Source organism: Hermetia illucens, chromosome 4 (genome assembly GCF_905115235.1).
Source record: "Hermetia illucens chromosome 4, iHerIll2.2.curated.20191125, whole genome shotgun sequence".
NCBI classification, from domain to species: Eukaryota; Metazoa; Arthropoda; class Insecta; order Diptera; family Stratiomyidae; genus Hermetia; species Hermetia illucens.
Window position 1 is genome coordinate 120,515,364 of NC_051852.1, and position 14,318 is coordinate 120,529,681.

Here is a 14,318-nt window from a genome sequence, read left to right on the forward strand (position 1 = left end):
GTCCCAAGTAATCAGTTGCTGGTTTAAGCAGCTGGATTTGGTTAGATTAATCGGTAGGTCCAATCTATGGCATTGGACATTATCCTTTTAACTCATAGAACAATCTTAGCAGGAACATATTCGGTTTACCGATATGAGCCGCAAGCAGTACTTGACAGTTCTGCTTACAGCATGTATTGGGACCGGCAAGTTCTGACTGATCGCCATACTCCACATAAGAAGCTTGACGTACTGTTAGTTGACAAGACGGGTCGCCCCGTGTATATTATTGATGTTGCTATCCCCCATAACAACAACATCGAACGAAAAGACGTGGAGACGGGGGGGGGGGGGGGGGGTGGAGTTCTCGACGGATTCTCCCATTGACCTACCACCGGCCCCTACCACCAGTGCCCTTTTCTAATTTAGGTAGGTAGGGTCGTCCGAGCCTAAATGCTTGGCACTTAGTGCTAGTATTAGGTAAAATCCGGCATCTGCCGAGATTGTGACAACTCGGAAATAAAAATAAAATTCAATAATTAAAAGACAGGATTCTCCGAAAAGTAGCCGCATTCAATACTTTTGAATTATCGATAAATGTCATCCTCTTAATTGAGCTTAATTAAATATTTAATATCCGAATAATTGACCAGTAGACAATATGAGTGATTTCCACGGAGCATCTCTCCACTCAGGGGAAAGGGACTCAGTAATTCATTTGATTGAAACCTTATCTCTTTCCTAATTTTGTACTTTCTTTCTAGGACAGAGAATTTTACGGAAGCACTGATAGGCAAGCCGGTAATGTCACTGGTCGTGAATTGCAGGAACAAAAGGAAGCGAAGGGAAAATATAACAACTTACAAGCAAGATTCACTGAAATTTCTGAAGACCTGGATTATACTGGAATGTTATTTAGTGAGCACAGGGATTATGAAGAGATAAAACTCAGGAATAAGAAGCTGGAAAATGTAAGGCCTATGCTTTCATTATATCGTCATTATCATCAACGGGAGCCCGATTAGGCCTGTCTATGTATTCGATATACCTAGCAATTGTCTGGCGTCCTAGCCTAAGCTATCCTTTCTTCTAAGATAGGGTCTATCATGACTTATTTTTCTACCAAAGATATTGATCCTAACTGCGGCCTATTCTGTCCGTCCGCCTCTCTGTAGGTCTGTCTGTCTATCACACTCGATTTATTCGGAAACGGCTCAGACAACTGTCACGAAATTTGGTGGATTTACATACAACAAGTGCCATCATTTTATGTTGAGTTTAAGGGGGGCCTTCTTCGGCTTCCTCACAAAGCTGGGAACATTTCTATGGAGCATGTTATTTTGGCTTGTTGAGAGTCCATCTTCATCCTCCGTTGTTCGAACGAAGTTGTTAGGTGCTTTCTTTCCTTCGTATCTTGCATCTTCCTTATTAAACTATATTATAGTTGGTCGAAATCCATCTTTAGCGGCTGTATTCATAATGTATGACTTTTCTTTTTCAAATCTTTCTTTTATCATCATCAACGGCGTAACAGGCCCAGTTTTGCGCCGAGGTCCACCAATTTGATATCCCTGAAAGCTGTCTTCCGTTCTGACCTACGCCGTCGCTTCATCTCAGGCAGGGTCTGCCTCGTCTTCTTTTTCTACCATACCACATACCACCCGCCCACCGTAACCTATTGAGCCAGATTTTATCCACAACCTGACGGTCATGGTATCGCTCATAGATTTCGCCGTTATGTAGGCTACGGAATCGTCCATCCTCATGTAAGGGGCCAAAGATTTTTCGGGGGATTCTTCTCTCAACGCGGCCAAGAGTTCGCAATTTTCGTTGTTAAGATCCCAAGTCTCCGAGGAATAATTGAGGACTTGCAAGATCATAGTCTTGTACGGTTAGAGCTTTGATCCTATGGTGAGACGTTTCGAGCGGAACAGTTTTTGTAAGCTGAAATAGACTCTGTTGACTGACAACAACTGTGCGCGGATTTCATCATCGTAGCTGTTATCGGTTGTGATTTTCGACCTTAGATAGGAGAAATTTTCAACGGTCTCAAGTTGTATTCTCCTATCCTTATTCTTCCTGTTTGACCAGCGCGGTTTGATGTTGTTGGTTGGTTGTTTTTCGGTGCTGACGTTGCCATCATATATTTTGTCTTGCCTTCATTGATGTGCAACTCAAGATCTCGCACCGCCTGCTCGATCGGGATGAAGGCAGTTTGTACGGCTGGACTTAAAGAGGATCGTACCTCTTGTATTTACCTCAGCATCACGGATCATTTTTTCTAGGGCCAGATTAAAGAGGACGCATTATAGGGCATCCCCTTGTCGTAGACCGTTGTTGATGTCGAATGGTCTTGAGAGTGATCCTGCTGCTTTTATCTGGCCTCGCACATTGGTCAGGGTCAGCCTAGTCAGTCTTATCAATTTCGTCGGAATACCGAATTCTCTCATGGCCCTGTACAATTTTACCCTAGCGATGTTATCATAGGTGGCGTTAAATTCGATGAAAAGATGGTTCATCTGATGTCCATATTCCAACAGTTTTTCCGTCGCTTGCCGTAGAGAGAAAATCTGATCTGTTGCTGATTTGCCTGGAGTGAAGCCTCTTTGGTATGGGGGCTGTTCTGGGCGTATGGGGCTATCCGGCCTAGCAAGATAGCGGAGAATATCTTATAGATGGTACTCAGCAACGTGATACCCCTATAATTGCTGCACTGTGTGATATCTCTCTTTTTATGTATGAGAAAAATAATGCCTCTTTGCCAGTCGTCAGGCATTGATTCGCTGTCTCACACCTTGAGCACAAGTTGATGAATCACTTGGTGTAATTGGTCACCTCCATATTTAACCAATTTGGCTGTAATTCAATTGGCTTCTGGCGACTTATGATTTTTAAGCCAATGAATTGCATGGACTGTTTGTTCTATACTTGGTGGTGGCAGTATTTGTCCGTCGTCTTCAGTTGGCGGGACCTCCAACTCGCCGATATTTTGGTTGTTCAGTAGCTATTCAAAGAACTCAATCCATCGCTCCAATATGCCCATTCTGTCGGTAATCAGATTTCCCTCTTTGTCTCGGCAGGATGAACATCGATGTGTGTAAGGGTTCATCCTGCTGACTTGTTGGTAAAACTTGCGCGCCCGGTGCGGTTATTCCCTGTACTTTTCGAGTTCACAGACCTGTTGGTTCTCCCAAGCTTCATTTTTCCGTCTGTGAAGTCGCTTCTCCGCTCGCCGGAGCTCGTGATAAGACTCCGCGCGTCCCCGCGTCCTTTGAGAATGCATCATTACTCGGTATGCAGCATTTCCGTTCCGTTGCTAGCTTACATTCATCGTCAAACCAGCCGTTCCGACTCTTTTTGCGGCTGGGGCCAAATATGTTTGTGGACCGCTTTCCGCGCAAACCAGGTTCTTCCAACAACCATTTCGTGTGACACTGCTAATCGAATAATCCGCAGTCCGTTATCATTTGTATTTTGGTGTAAGCTATGGGAGCCAAAGTATTGCCTGAATACGGGCTCCGTCCTTACTTGGCTGTTAAAATACCCAAGTATGATTTTGATATCGTATCTGGGACAGGCTTCGACTGTTCGTTCTACTGCCTCGTACAAGGAATCCTTCTCCGACTATGCAGTCTCCTCTGTAGGGGCGTGAACGTTAATGAGGCTTATATTTTTAAATTTGCCTCTCAAGCGCAGTGCATAGCCTTTCGCTTATGTTTTCAAAGCCGATAACAGCAAATTCCATTTTTTGGCTGACTACCAAACCTACCGAGTACATGGTTTACTGGATGAGCACTATAATATATGGTATAGTGATTCTTCTCCAGGAAACCGGTCCCTGTCCCGTTTTTAGGCGCGGGAGACTCGCCTTCATCCTTCTCCGTCTGCAGTTTTTCATAAAGAAAGAACTCCCAGCGATCACCACGTGGAGGTGGAGATAGGGTTTGGTAGTAGAGCTGTTGGTGTCGTTTCAGCAGGCGTTTCCCAGGTTTTATGCTCCATCGTGGGTAACAATCCACGTTTCGCCCTGGGACCTATACTACTCTTTGACCACCAACATCTTTCTTTGGTAAGAGGTAGGGACAAAAGTCTGTGCACCATGGATCGGCAGGTTACCACTTTATGCTGGGGTGGTTAGACATCCTGACGATGGTACGTTGTGTACTCGATGGCTTCCTATATATGTCGAATTCGAAGCTATTGTTCTTCTTTATTATTTTGATGTCGAGGAAGGGAATTCTACCGTTTGATTCTATATTGGGGTGCCACTTGTTGATTTGGTCAAGTATATCTTGCTTATCCCTCTCTTTTACAATGACCAGAAAATTATCCACGCAGCGTAACCAAACTCTACGTTTGGTCATTTGTCCTTGCATTTCCCTTTCTAGGCCTGCCATGAATTTCCCTTAATAGTGGCGATAATGGATTACCCATCGCTGTCCCTTTGGTCGTCTCATAAAATTTATTCCTAAAAGTAAAGTAGTTTTCTGCCATACATGTCGCCGCTAGTTTAGTATACAGTTTGGCCCTTCTTTTACCCTCTGGAGTACTATCGTGCTGTTCGATCCATTCTTTCAGCTTTCGTGGGGCTTCTTTCACAGAGATGCTAGGAAATAGTGCCTCTCGTATGAGATCAAGAGTTCATCGTTCTCTATACGGCACTCTTTCAACCCCCCGACGAGTTCTGATGTGTTTCTTATTGTTGTGCTGTTGTAAATATTACCAATTTTCTGCATTTCTCATATCACCCATTTGGCTATGTTGAACGTTGGAGGGTTCGTATCTGCTATTATCCCCCGCATTTTTGGTTGGTACTTAATTCTCGGAACGGCCGACTTAAGCATTCTAAACTGTGCCATGTTAAGTATAATCCTCGAGATTTTAGTTTCTCGAACACTCGCCCGTCATATTCCAGTTTGTCTATGACTAACAACGCGTTACCTTTATCCGCCTTTAGATAGTATAGGTTCTTTTGTTCCAGCTGTTTGACCAGTTTCATTTTCTTCGAAAATGGACTGGGTTTACTGTTAGCCACAGATTTTACAACTTTGGTCACTTCTCTTCTAATAAAGCTAATTATATGAAGGAGCATTTAACATCTGCGAGTCGCTTCAGTCACGTTGCTCCCAGGACAGAGGTGAGGCACCGTCTGGCAACTTGCCTCTGCTCTGGTAAGAAACCGTAAAGCCGTCTTCGCATAATATTTGTTGAAGTCTGGATGATAGGCCCTAAACGAGGAGTCCATGGACCAAAAAAGTGGGAGTAAGTTGCTCTCCATTTGGTCCGGTCTGACATCAAGTGGAAGCGGACTTAGGACTTTTCAACCCTTAAACAAAGTAAATTCAGTTTTTACTGATCTACTATTTTTATTATTCTGTTAAGGGAAAGTCGCACCGCGTTCTTAAAGAACTATTGTTCTCCTTTTACTGGTTATCGTGTACATATTGATCATAGTATCTCAAGTAGGCCTATAACCGTCAGGAAGTTAGTATGTTCCCTACTTCCAAATCTTTCAGCTTTGCATCTGATATTAAGTGTTCTCCCAGATGCCTCGACCTATTTTGCACAAGTGCCGGACACTGTCCTAGGACGTGTATAAATGTTTCGTCATACTTCTCACAAAATCTGCAGGCAGTGTCCGTAGATATCCCTAATTTCCCTAGGTGATAGTTCAGCCGACAGTCACCAGTGAGAATTCCCACTATGATTCGAAGGTATTTTTTGGTGAGGTTTAAGCAATCCTTCGGGGGTTCTTATCCTCCAATAATCACCCTGAACTTCTCCATCCCTGGTAGGCCCGCCCAGTATAGTTCCTTCAACCGTTCCTCTTCATTTCTTAGAGTCATAGCCATGAAACTGTTTCCGCTTCCGCAGAAGGGTTCTGGCCCGTGTAAAGGCGTCCCTGCTCCCTTCTTGGTTAGTTTGTCCGTTGGCTCGTTGTCTTCCAATCCAGCATGACCTGGAACCTAAAGTATCCAGACCTTGTTGGACGAGCCGAGTGTATTCAGTCTCTCAAGGCATTGCCACACCAGTTTAGAGTTCACCTGGTTGGACCTAAGTGCCTTGATCGCTACTTGGTTGTCGGTGAGAATAGCTATGTTCTGTCCCCTGTAATTCCTTTGCAGATCAAAGGAGGCACATTTGCCTATGGGGTATATTTCCGCCTGGAATATGCTAGTGTACCTGCCCATTGGCTCAAAGTACATTTTCCTTGGACCAATGACACCGGCACCCGCTCACTCTGCTGTGAGGGATTCGTCAGTGTGCCAGGTAACTAGTTGCTGGTTTAAGCCGTATGTCGCAGCCACGCTCTCCCAGTTCGCCTTGTTACTCCAACGTGTTTCAAACTTCTTATTGAAGTGAAACCTCGTTGTCATGTTATCCCTTGGTATCAGTAATTCGGTATACCGCCTAGAAAGAGTATCAATCTTCTTTCGGTTTAGGTAGCTCCCCGCCTCACTGATACTCCTAGCCATACTGTATATTGCCCTCCTTGCCTGCATCTGTGCAGATGTAAAGTGGTTAATCCCAGAAGGACCTCCAGGGATACCGTTGGGCATGTTCGCATTGCCCCACTGATATACATGCAAGCCAGCCTTTGGAGCTTATGTAATTCCCTAGCTTGTGTGCTGGGTTCGGTTCTTTCTGCCCAGATTACCGCTCCATAGGTAATCATTCGCAGTATATATCCAATCCAATGCTATGGATCTACAAGTCATCAGAGCCCTCGTGGCTTTCCGACAAGTGTTTCCGACATGTGTCTTCCAGAGTAATTTTTGGTTTAGCGTAATTCCCAAATATTTGACCTCTGTTTCTCGTTTCACCTCCATATCTAAATTTATGGCTCATCAAGCTTACGCCTCCTAGTGAATGGCACTATGGTGGTTTTGGCTAGGTTGATCCGCAATCCCACCTTCCTGCACCAGGCACCAGTAACCTTTAGTCCAGTTTGGATTCTATCACATAGGGTATCTTAATATTTGCCCCTACAGATTACAACAATGTATTCCAGTATTTGTTAACACGTCCAGGAGTTCACCCACTACCATACTCAGGGGCGATAGTACCCCACCCTGTGGACACCCTTGAGTAGTGTTCATGACAATAGAATTTGTACCTGTCGGTATTTCTATTTCCCTGCTTTCGAGCATTTTGCCCATCTAGAATGCCAGGGTGTTTCCCACTTCCTTGCTGCTCAGGGTATCTTGTATCTCTGTGTCCGATGTATTGTCGAATGCTCCTTCGATATCCAAAAACGTGCACAGTCCTATTTCTTATGTTTCTATGGCATCCTGCAGTACCTCTGTCAGCTGATACAGAGCATGTTGACAGTGATGTAGGGGATTACACTTTAGAACGCTAGTTCTAATATAGTTGTCTATGACCTTCTCCACTGTTTTGAGTACGAACGATGTTAGGCAAATTAGTCTGAAAGATTTAGGGTGAAAAGTATCTTTATTACCCGCTTTCGGAATAAAGACCACTTTTGCCCGTCTCCATGCCCTTGGTATATATCCCAGTGCTATGCTCCCGTTTACCACCCTCAGAAGAGACTCTAAGATAATTCCTAGGCCTCTCTGGATTAGTGCTGGGAAAATGGCATCTACTCCGGGAAATTTGAGTGGTTTAAAAGTTCTCACTGCCCACCTTAGCCTAGCTTCTGAGCATATCTTTTTTGCTAGCTTCCAGTTCTCCTTTCTTTTCCTTTTATTCGTTGTTGTTGTGTCGGGCAGAATGTTGTCGCCTGCCACCGTGGGGTAGGACTCCGGGAAATGAGTTCTGAGAAGCAGGTGTACTCTGTCCTCCTCATTCTCGGTAAATGTCCGATCTTCCTTCTTCAAACAGACAGAGGATATTCCCCCGTCTTTGGCTACAGCCTTGTAAAGCCTGGTTGCTCGATCCCTTCACAGAATTCCCTGAAGCTGTTCCGTTTTGCTTCCCTGATCGCGTTGCTATACGCAGTCAGTGCATTTTTGTACCTCTGCCAGTCCCTGATTTGTTTTACCCGGCTGAAGAGTTTTCGTGCCTCTGTTCTACTAAAGTGGTGCCTTAGAAACGACCTCGTCTGGATCCTTGCACCTTTTTAAGTGATCCTTGGAGGCTGCGTGCACTGTGCCAATCTCGTTAAGTACTTTTTTATTTGGCAGCTGTCTTCAGTTTTGCTTTCGCTTAGCTTATTTTGACTGAATTTCTGACAGACACTCCAACCTTCTAAACAGCATTAATTTTCGGTTTGCTTTCTGGTGTTCGAAATTTAGAAACTACTTTGGCATTAAGCGAGGTTCTTGCCCCCTTTTCATAGTGGAAAACATAACCTTTTGTTTCTTAGGAAGGACACCCGTTTATTTGTCCGCACATTACTAGTGTGCGATTGTTGGTATCTTGAGTTTATTAAGTGATTGTTGGAGAAGCAGTTCTAGGTTTTTTCCTCGGTTCCTTATCTTCCTATCGTGGCTTCTTGGAAAGCACCCTGATTGGCTTCCCTCTTCTTAATTGCTTGGTGTGAGTTCTACTGGTGTTTAATAATTGCTGCTCTAGGCAGAATTGTGGGTAAATCTTGATGATAAGAGCTTCGTTCCCTGGCGATTCGCTTCTGGTAATCCCCCTTTTCAAATAGTTGCCCCAATCTACATTTTTCACCTCCCTCGATATTGGAGGAAGTCTCAACAAGGATGAGATTTTTTTAAATGAATCCAGTTCTCACTTCCGAGGGGTTCTGGTGTTCTAGGGAGCGTGTTCTTCATCGAGGCACTGCAGTTGAGGAATAACAGGGGGCGGGGCCTACTTTCCCACTCGCTCCGAAGTTATCGGGGTCCCCATTCCCTACACCATGAACTTCATCTCTTTCTCTCTCTTTGTCATACCCCTCTCCGCCACTAGGTAGTGCACATTTCACTTCTCGACATCTAAGCCATGTATAAGGGGAACGTTAAATGGTATGTTCAAAACAAGGAAAGCAGAAGAAACTATCTTTTTTAACTAAACCTTTATTCCCAGGATTTAATCCACAGTGGCGAGAAGCATTTAAACGAGCTCTCCCGGGTGCGAGAGAATTTTGAGAATCAAATCAAATTCAGGACCTCTGAGCTGCAAAACGAAAGTAATATTTGCCTCCTTTTATCGAACAAACTCACAGTTCCTTTTGAATTATAGTCAACGAACTACGACAAACCAAAGAGCAAATTGATCTTAAGCACAACAAGCACATCGAAGAGTTACACGAAGTTATCGAAAGTGAAAGAAATACTCAGAAAGACCGATTTATGGAGATCATTGCTCACTTCCAACACATCCTGGATCGTACTTCAGAATTCAGTGCACAGTTGCAGGGTGACTTTGATTCAATTGCAAAGCAGACCACCTCATTGAAAAATCAAACTCATCATTTGGAATTCGATCTCAAAAAGGATTTTTCTGATAATTTGGACGTCTTGAAAAATGCTTTACCATTTGTAACTGAATACAACAAAAGGGAAACGAAATCTTTCTTGGAGCGGAACGATCCAACCGTAGACGATTATGGTCCATTGAAGTCTATCCTGAAAAGCAGCAATAAAATATGCTCTAAATTCAAAAATACCTAAACTAATGAATTAACCACCATTTAATAGGATTTATTCTTTATTTAATGCTCTTTAAACATACAAAATTCATGATTTGTTTTAAATAAATAATAACAAAATTGTTTTCAACCAGATGGAAATATTTAGACCAATCTACAAGATATACATATGTTGTATGTAAATTTACATCTGTATCTTGGGTAGATTTTTGGTACTAATGGGAAATAATTTAATTATTTCTTTAAATTTTTTGAAGAGCGTCTCACTATGCTTTGACTAAGCAAACTAGACACGTTTTAAATTTAGATAAGAATTTGAATGAATATTTGAATATTTAAGTGAGTGGAATAGAATGAAATTGAGAAGCCATTCTATGGAGGCCTAAATATTTGTACCCGGAATTAGTAATTCAGGGACAGATTCAAATAAATTTGTGTTAATTATGAATGGAAATATCTCATGAATTAAAATTCAAGAAAAAGGGTTAATAAATGCAAAGTATAATCTTATGTGAAAAACGAAAAATTACAAAGTACAAAAATATGTATATTGGAATGTAAAATGTCTTACCTAAATTAAAACCTGTTCACTATTCACGACCATTTATTTCTTAGCACGTTATTGGAAAGAAATGGTGTAAATATGATTAAAAGTAGCTCACGTTCGAATGCCCTAACTTGATAACTTTATATTAACTTAAACTCCATACCCTCCTACCCCCAAATCATCTAGATGTCTTACGTTTTATGATTTAATTTCTCATTCTTTTCTGCATCTTATTTGGTAATCAGCCGGTCTAGATCGTTCCAATTACAGGAATAATCAATCTGGAGTAATCCTTTCTTGCTCAGTCCAAAGCGATGTGGTTTATAAAACGATGACCGTCCGGATCGGTATGTGGACGAAGCGTAGAGAGGAATATTCTCAGAGAGGCAATCGTAACATTCGGACAAGCTGCAATAATTATTTTCAGACATGGGGATGCAATAATCATAGGATGGAGGCGCTGGGAATTCCAGTTGTGGTGGTGGTTTTGGTAGTACCAAGCGTCGTCTTCCCGATGCTGGCCCAAATCCAGGTGTATGGAGCCGTAGGGCTGCTGAGGATCCACTGTCTACATAGGAGCTTCGGCTGTCTGGAGATGATCTAGACTCGAATTCTGGAAAGAAAAGCGTGAAAACATAAACATCAAATATATTTTTTGATTTAGGTGATTGGAATGTTTCATGGAAGAAAAAGGAAATCGCCTTCAGTCCCATAATAGTAGAAGGATTCCAACGAATATGAGTTCATAATGGAAAGCAGTTAAAGAGTGGTATCTACGAGTTTAGTGTATGAAGATCTGTGGTATATGTTACGCTGATATAATTTTCCTGGCGCTTTTGTGGTTCTAATTTTAAAATTCCAAATTTCAAATTTGAATCTTCGGAGTTCTGCCACGGAAGGGAAATTTGTCCGTGTGGTGCCTTGCTCTGCTTTGTCGCGCTACATGGCTGGGGAATTGGTTTTTTCGGGAAAAAAGAAGAAGAGAGGGAGAATGATGCAGAGTCTGTTGTGCACGTTTTTTTTTAGGTTGGGACGTCGAAAATTGTAAAGATGGGAGACAGTTGGTCGCCCGGGGAGAAAATTGACGAATAGTAAGCTCCGCAGGATCGAAGCCACTTAAATGTGAAAAGTGGATCGCGATTGGGTCGGACATATTCTGTTTTCCTATCGAGTGGTAAGTGGTGCATTACAAGCAAATAAGTGCGTCTTGCGCAGGAGAGTGCCCTTACCACTTTGGAAAGTGTCTGGCAATTTCCAATCGTAAACTCAAGAAAAATCGGGAAATTCAACCAAGATTTGGGTTCTACATGACAGCCTTTGCCGCCTTTACATTAGCCACCCGTTTAGTGGTCGTCTTTGGCATAATCGTCGATGTGCGCCTTGACCGGTTGTTGCGAACCGTAAGGATGCGGTACCTTTGCAAGATGAGGATGCTGTCATGTCCCCGGTGACAACGTCGTCCATCGAATCCACCGCGACTCTGGTCGTTGTCGAGAGTGAAGGCACCATGTTGACGATAAGGTCAACCATATGAAGGATCAAGTTCCCCGATCGATAAATGAAAGGAGTAGATTATTGTAAGTGTGTAATTTCGCACTAAATGTAAGGTGCTCTTTTAGAATAAATTCACCATGGTGCGTAGATTTAGAGATTAATTTAATCCAAACGAGATCACTATGTTCAGCTTGTAATGGAGCGATCTTTGATGTGTTAGCTGCAAGAACACATTCGGTCCACCCTAATGTTTACTGCTAATTAATTTTGTTGTGTACTTTATTAGTATTATTAGTCTTGTATATCTTAGAACTTAGGATTAATTTCCGTGAGAGGATGGGACTATGTTTCCTAACCCTTTGCTTTTCCTTTTCTGTGAAAGAGCTGCTCGTGTTGATATCTATTGATTAAATCGGTTGAATTGAACGAAGGATATTGGAATTTTAAGTATAGCATATTTTTAGAAAGTACGTCTTCAGAGAAGAGAATAAATTTAAATAAAAATGAAGAGAGGATTAAAAAAAAATAACAAAAAAGTTATATACCAGGCGCATAAGCTTAAATCCGCTGTTTGCTCACAGATGGCGTCAGTGAGCGTATCAATTTGCTATGAGCACGCCATTTTGAAGGTTTTGTGTAAACAGAAAACCTTATTAAAATCGGTTTACTATCTGTCTGTCTGTCAGTCTATCTGTCTGTCTGTCACACGCATTTTTCTCGGAGACGGTTGTAGCGATTGACAGTACGCAAGGCAGTTCGGGCTCGGAACAAGGAAATCTGCAGTGGATGCTCTTATGGAGGTCGTAGATGCGGTTAATCGAGCCGAGGCGCACAGCCGTCGATCTCGACGGATAGTGTTCCTCATAACGCTGGACAGATATGCTAGGCACACTAGAAAACTGATTTCACGTGCCAAACTATCTCTTGCGGATATTGAGGGATTATCTGAAAGACCGCTCCCTGCTCTATGAGACGCTAGAGGGCCAAAGGAGGATGGAAATCACGTCGCGAGTAGCACAGGAATCCATTCTAGGGCCGGACCTCTGGAACGTTTCTGAGACTCGATATGCCCGAAGAGTCGCGCCTGGTCGGTTATGTAGACGACGGCGTTGCGGCACTTGTTTCCGGACGCACTGTTGAACAGGCGCAAAGTACACTTGGCATACTGATGCGACGGGTAAGTGGATGGATGACTGCGTCCCATATCGATCGGCGAGTTCACTATAGAGTCAAAACCAGCGATTAAATACCTTGGTTTAATGTTCGACTCGAAGATGAGCTTCTTCGAGCAAATCAAAGCAGCAGCGGACAGGGCTGCAGCAGGAGTCGCGGCCTTGAGTCGGCTAATGGCGAATGTCGGGGGCCCTATATCAACTAGGAGACGTCTCCTTATGGGAGCAACGCAGTCGGTTCTTCTCTATGCCGTGAAGGTATGGGCTGGTGCCCTTGACAACGAGGTGCATCGTAAACGCCTCGCTCAAGTACAGAGGCGAGGAGCTTTGCGAGTGGCGTCTGCTTATCGCACCGTCTCCGAACCGGTTGTGATGGTGATCGCGGGAGAGATCCCCGTTGCCCTCCTTGCCAAGGAGTGCAAAGCTATCTACCGCCGTAAGGGCGACAACTTAAGAGAGGTTGTTGCCCGTGAAGAAGGTCAACGCACCCTTACCAAGTGGCAACTTTCTTGGCAAAATGAGCCAAGGGGCAAGTGGACTGCGCGGCTCATCGAGAAATTAGTCCCGTGGTTGAACAGAACGCACGGTGAGATTGATTACTTCCTTGCCCGGTGCTCAGAGGTGGCGGTGAGGAAGACGGGGCGGCAACCCTGTCGGCCAAACCAAAACCAAGTGGCCGAGGAGAACCTCCATAGTGGTGGTACCCGGAGACGCTGTACTCACTTTGGTTTGCCGGCCGTGATGCAGTAGGCGAATGCTCCAAAGGCCTAATTAAGGCGATCAGGCCCGAGTCTGCACGGGGACTCATCTGAAGTGGCAAATTGGTCACGAAACCTTATCAGGGGTATACTGGTACCATGGGAACCGGGATAGCCCCTGGACTCTCATACTTCGGGTGAACTCCCGCTGTATGTGAGTACAGGTCGGTTGTTTGCGGTTGGCCCCCTTAGTGGGAGTTTCATGGTGGTTGTGGTTGTGCTCAAGCGAGAAGAGACCTTCGGGCCTCGGCGTGGTGTTGCGCTTCAACACGGATGCCGTCCTCCTTAGTCCGGTCGAGCTTTAGGTAATTCTTGCATCCACCAGTATGAATGCTAAGCCATGCACTTGGTATAGACTGGTACCGTTGTTGCTTGTCTCAGCGGGGCTCTGATTGTGGTCACAAAATCAATCCGTGGCTGAAGAGGACCGTAGGATTAAGTCTCCACGACAGGTACCTACGTTAAACACCAAAGGGCTTAACTTCCTTACCCAACTTTTAAGTGGGCATGGAGGTTTTCAGTCTTACCTGCACAGGATTGGGAAGGCGCGATCTCCTGATTGTGTGTTCTGCAATGGAGTGGCGGACGACGCTGAACACACCTTTTTCTCTTGCGAGAGGTGGGACGGCTTTCGTCAGCAGCTTTATGCAGACACAGAGGAGCTCTCTCCAGACAACATTGTCAGAGAGATGCTGAAGAGCGCTGGCAGCTGGAATCGTATGGCGCATTATGTTCGGGCTCTTCTTATTGCGAAGGAGATTGAACTCGACCGGCGGAGGGATCGGACGGTAAGGGGTTCCCTGAAC

At 44.1% G+C, this 14,318-nt stretch overlaps 2 protein-coding genes across 3 annotated transcripts in view; one reads left to right on the forward strand and one right to left on the reverse strand.

Moving 5' to 3' along the window:
* Positions 1-532: 532 nt before the first annotated feature.
* On the forward strand, positions 533-9,580 carry LOC119655983. The gene is made up of 4 exons (XM_038062219.1): positions 533-688; positions 744-950; positions 8,977-9,079; positions 9,133-9,580. The coding sequence occupies exons 1-4, from the start codon at positions 641-643 to the stop codon at positions 9,561-9,563; spliced, it is 789 nt and encodes a 262-aa protein (XP_037918147.1). The 5' UTR covers positions 533-640; the 3' UTR covers positions 9,564-9,580.
* A 2-nt stretch (positions 9,581-9,582) lies between these two features.
* The window catches only part of LOC119655984, a 50,217-nt gene continuing 45,481 nt past the window's right edge, over positions 9,583-14,318 (reverse strand). For both annotated transcript variants that reach the window (XM_038062222.1, XM_038062221.1), the window contains one exon: positions 9,583-10,701. In XM_038062222.1, the coding sequence (XP_037918150.1) occupies positions 10,319-10,701 (383 nt within the window). In that variant the 3' untranslated portion in view covers positions 9,583-10,318. The remainder of the gene's footprint in view (positions 10,702-14,318) is intronic.

What these genes read in the sequence shown, in the direction of transcription:
- LOC119655983 (XM_038062219.1), top strand. Translation starts at nt 641, where the DNA reads ATGAGTGATTTCCACGGAGCATCTCTCCACTCAGGGGAAAGGGACTCA. An exon ending in ACTCAGGGGAAAGGGACTCA is followed by an intron (nt 689 to 743) that starts GTAATTCATTTG and finishes CTTTCTTTCTAG; the next exon opens with GACAGAGAATTTTACGGAAG. An exon ending in GGAATAAGAAGCTGGAAAAT is followed by an intron (nt 951 to 8,976) that starts GTAAGGCCTATG and finishes CTTTATTCCCAG; the next exon opens with GATTTAATCCACAGTGGCGA.